General features: G+C 50.2%; 1 protein-coding gene and 1 pseudogene across 1 annotated transcript; one reads left to right on the top strand and one right to left on the bottom strand.

Annotated features, from left to right (window-relative positions):
• Positions 1–652: 652 nt before the first annotated feature.
• On the bottom strand, positions 653–2,398 carry LOC119300435 (aspartyl protease family protein At5g10770-like). Its single transcript, XM_037577394.1, has 2 exons — positions 2,314–2,398; positions 653–1,866 (listed from the first exon to the last, which is right to left on the bottom strand). Exons 1-2 carry the CDS (start codon positions 2,396–2,398, stop codon positions 653–655), a joined length of 1,299 nt encoding a protein of 432 aa, XP_037433291.1.
• A 461-nt stretch (positions 2,399–2,859) lies between these two features.
• Positions 2,860–4,485, top strand: LOC119298426 (annotated as a pseudogene).
• Positions 4,486–4,791: the final 306 nt, after the last annotated feature.

Here is a 4,791-nt window from a genome sequence, read left to right as displayed (position 1 = left end):
AGACGCACATTTCGGGACCCCCTACCCGAGATCCGCTGGTTTGACATCGACAGAGGGTGTTAGAATTAGAGATAAATATCAATTGTAATCTCAACAAACTCCTTATTCTCTATCTCTCCCGTAGCTATCCCCTTTTCTAGCGATCTCATGTAATGATTGAATCCTAGCGATCGGTCCAAGCTTGTAAGCCACGGCAGAGGTTGTTTCTGCCTCATATCAATATAAACCAACTCGGATCCCCATCGAAGAGTAGGAACGCTTCCCATCTAACAAGACGGATACGAGGGTTCCGTCTCTAGATCCTCTAGCGTAGAACAATAGTATGAGACTCTAAAGAAAATCAACACCGAAAGGGTTTATAATCTTTCTATTCTTTAATAGCCAAGTAGTGCACAAGCTGGACATGCATTGTTACAATTATTGGCAATCTAGTACTGAAACAAGAACACACGAAGCTCCTGAACGAGCGAGCAGAACCCCAGGAGCAGCCGTAAACTCTTCATGCCCGGCGCCAGTCATTGGTGTCCTAGAGGACATGTCCTGCGCCGTTGAGGATGTGCCAATCCTTTGCCTGCCAATACACAATATTAACATTTTAATTGAGCATTTAATAAGAACAACTGACCGGTCACACTCGCATTACACTGACTGATCAGCAGTCTCCATCCCGAAAAGCAAACCGCCCCCCTTGAAAATCAAAGGTGACGCCGATCGATCGTGTGACCGAGTTCCCCACCAGCTGCAAACCTGCTTTCCCCATGCCAGCATCTCTCATGAAATACGTGCATAGTCCATGACTGCTTCTAAAATGAAATGAGCTCTCGGGTGCCAATGTAAGTGTAGCACCCATGTCGAACGAAAGTTGTACCACAGGCAAAGCGGACCAATTGCGGAACACTGTGAATAAGTCCTCCTCATAGCACATATGATTTGGTCCCAGAACAAGGGTGCGCTTATATCCCAAAGTTCCCAAAGCCTTGGAGATTACCGTCTCAAGTTGGCTGAAGGTATCAGACCGCAGCACCGTCCATTTTGCCCCAGTGTCAACCATCATTTCTGAGGGGTCTGTGATCAGCGTGATCCCATTGACCACCACCTTATCCAGCGTCAGTGCAAACACTGGCCGTTGATGAGCCACGAACAAGGGGGTGTAAGAAGTAGAATTGTCACCGTTGTAATCCCCGATGGACAAATATCCAGTCTTCTTTCTGTCACTCGGAAAACAGTAGCTGAATGCCCGATAGTTAACCACCCGTACTACCTGTGAGAAGAAAGAAGACGGCGCGGCACCGAACCCGAATATGCCGGCCTCGCCCTGATCATACTCGATGTCCAAGCTGCAGCCGAAGATGAAGCTGGGAATACTGTATCCCTTGCCATCACGCCCAATGGAGATTGTGTCTGCCACCAGCTTGCCGACTGAATAATAGGATCCTTTCCCGTATGAGGCACTGTAAAGGCAGCTATCCTCTTTCTCCATGCATGCTTTGAACGGCAGACGCAGCCGCGACTGAAGTGCTCGGCAGGCTTTCGCCGAGCACCCAATACGCCTGAAACTCTTGGACTTCTTGGGATCGAATATCTGGCCAGCACCCTCTTGATCGTTGCACCAGAGGGTGCAAGGTCTACACTGAACAAAGCAGAATGGAGATCCAGTGTCAACTGCCACGAGGTTCCAGACCGGTGGCGTGCCCAGCTGGACGGGCATTAGAAAGGCAAAGTTGTTTATGCTGTCATTCCGTATCAAGTCAATGGGTAGGTCTGTATCATCAGTTTCACTGATGCTTTCAGTTGACATCGGACGACCACGATGTTGTTGGACGCACGGGTGGTCGGTGTGAAACAAGGGGAACTCAAGTGCACCTTCTGAGTTGACAACATGATCTACAGTCATTGTAAGAACAATGTAAGTGCCTGTTTGCGAATTTCAGTTTTGCAAAAAAGTAAAAATAGTTTTGAGAAAAGCAAGTAACTTGTGCTCTGCAGACTGCAGGCATAAGAAAAATGTAAGCCTAACATTGGGAGATACGACATACGATACTGGCTAGCGAGGTTGAAGATGAGCGACACTGACTGAGCTACATATGGTGAGCTACCAAGAAAAGTGATGATATATAGCATCGATTTGTACACAATAGTCCATCCCAAATTAAGTCAGACGGCTCCATTAGTTGCACTTGCAGACGTCTATGGGAAATTGATGTTTTTTAATGGAAAAATCAGAATAAATTCAAGCCTAGTTTAATAATGTGCACCAAAAAGATAAAGAGGCAGCCGCAAGTAAAGAAGAAGATAAAGAGGCAAATCACTTACCGAAGGTGGATGAGGGGCAGCTGGTAAATGATGGCATCCCTGCTGGTGCAAAGATCAAGAGAAGCAACAGTATGGCAAAATCCATTGCACCTGGAATGGGATAGTGATTTCTGACTGAGGATTAAGAACTGGAGCGCAGCCGGCCGGCCGGTGTTCAAACAGTCGTAGAATCCAGTGGCCGGCCTTGTTCCGTGATTCAGCTGGACATGAGTAGGTGGAAATGAAGTTAGTGACCGATCGATGCTGGCAGGTGAAGCATGCATGTGTCAACCGTTTTTTTTTAAACAAGCTGCATGCATGTGTCAACTGTGACTTTGAAGTTTGAGCATGACTTCAACATGACTTTTTCGCCTCCTGCAAAAGAAAAGAAAAAAAAAACATGACTTCATGGACGAGACGTATACAGATTGGTCAATATTACTCGGATAATATGTTGGAGTCGGGCGCGGCCTGATCGATACTGATGTACAACCGTCGGCTAGCAGAAAGCCAGCACTCGGATAACTCGGATCGCAAAAACACGCCGATCGAGAAACAGAAGCTCCAATGGCGGCGACTCGTCCGCTCCTCTACCTCGGCGTTCTGCTCCTGTTCCTGGCCATGGGTCTGCTTTCTTCTCCCTCTCCGATATAGATCGATCTCCTGTTGCCTAATTCTCGATAATTTGATTGATTTTCTCGGCATGACATCCAGCGGCATCGGGAGCGGCGGCGTTCGGCCTCCCGCGAGGCGTGTCGCCTGCGTACTGCGCCAACGAGTTCCTGCAGTACCACGGGATCTCGCAGAACGAAAAGGCGGCCATCCACCTCGGCAACACCAAGTCCTGCATCGCCGGCTACGGAGGCCGACTGGATCCCTACACCGCGTACCAGCTCTGCATCCCCTCCTGGTTGCCTTCACAGACAACGGTACCCTCGTCGGAGAGGCCGCCATGAACCACGCCGCCGTCAGCCCCGGGACAGCCGTTTCCGGCTTCAAGCGACTCCTCGGCATCAGGCAAGTAACTTGCTTAGTACTAACTCTCTTCTAGTTTGCACAACTGATCGAGTGGATGGATTATTTGATTCCGCAAATTCAATTGTTCACATAGGATGTACAACGAGATGGTGAAGAGAGAAGCAGAGTTAGTGCCGTACCAATTCACCGAACAGCTGGGAAGATGCGGCATCCAGATGGAGACCGAGGATGGCCACGTGATGAATTTCCTTCCCGAGCGTGTGGCCGGCATCCTCATGGCCGAGCTTAAGAAGATGGCGGAGGCGCGCCTGGGCCGCGAGATCGAGAGCGCCCTTGTCACCGTCCCCGGGCACTTCAATGGTGCCCAACGGAGTTCGGTCAGGAGAGAAGCTGCGCGCTTGCACGGTGGCTTCGGTATCGCCAAGGTCGTCGACGAGCAGGTCGCGGCAGCCGCGGCATATCGCCTTCACGAGAAGAGGGGCGACGGCAAGGTCGTCCTCGTCTTGCATCTCGGCGGCCGCACGAGCCACGCTACAAAGTTCAGATTCAAGGATGGCACGGGTCATCTCCTCGAGGAACGCCATGATGCCTACCTCGGCGGTACGTACGTGAGCTGAGCATACACAGCTGCAGATTTTGCTAAGGCAGGAGGCTAAACTCGATCTGGTTCACTTCTTCCATGCAGGCGACGACTTCACTGACAGGATTGTGGACCATTTCGTGGAGTTGATCAGGGAGAGGCATCACCGTGATATCCGTGGGGACGAGGGCGCTCTCAAGAAGCTGAGAGCAGCCTGCGAGAGGGTCAAGAAGTTACTGAGCGACCGAGATGGCGTTCTGATGAACATCGGACCGGTTCTCGGCGAAGGCGCAGATATCTACGAGGAGCTCACGCGGGCCAAGTTCGAGGAGCTGAACCGTGACCTCATCGAGAGAGCACTGGAAATAGTGGACACGGTAGTGATGGGAGGTGCTCCCACTTCCCAAACGCAGAGCCGCAAGGACGCCATCGACGAGGTCATTCTCGTCGGTGGCAGTGTGAGGATCCCCATGGTTGGGCAGCTCCTCGAGGATTACTTCAATGGTAGAGGGCTAATCAGGGACGAAGACGCCGTAATCCGGGGCGCTGCTCTTCTGTCACGTCCCGAGTCTGCTAGATACGTGGATGAATGCTACAAGGGAGGAGTCTCGGGGCCTGTCTGGTTGGCAAAATAAACACACAAATAGGGTGTGAAGGCATATGCAGTGCAGATACATAGGGTTTTTGTAACCTTGGCAATTTGATTTACGCGAAACATGAGTCCCAGTTGTCAGTGCTATCAGTTTATACATATACGGTACTGGTTGATAAGGCGGTCTTCTCTTATGTGTTCCATGTTATTTAGAGAGAAAAACAAACATAGTACGGTTTTAGAAAAGAAGGTGGAAGCTTTCACCTTCTGCATCGGTTGCGATGGTTGCGACGCACACATCCATATGTTACAATAAAATAAATTGCGCATTGTTACAAAAAATTATCTA

The sequence above is a fragment of the Triticum dicoccoides genome, chromosome 5A, assembly GCF_002162155.2.
Source record: "Triticum dicoccoides isolate Atlit2015 ecotype Zavitan chromosome 5A, WEW_v2.0, whole genome shotgun sequence".
NCBI lineage: Eukaryota > Viridiplantae > Streptophyta > Magnoliopsida > Poales > Poaceae > Triticum > Triticum dicoccoides.
The sequence above is the reverse complement of the archived record's forward strand: the minus strand, read 5'-3'. Positions and strand labels throughout refer to the sequence as shown.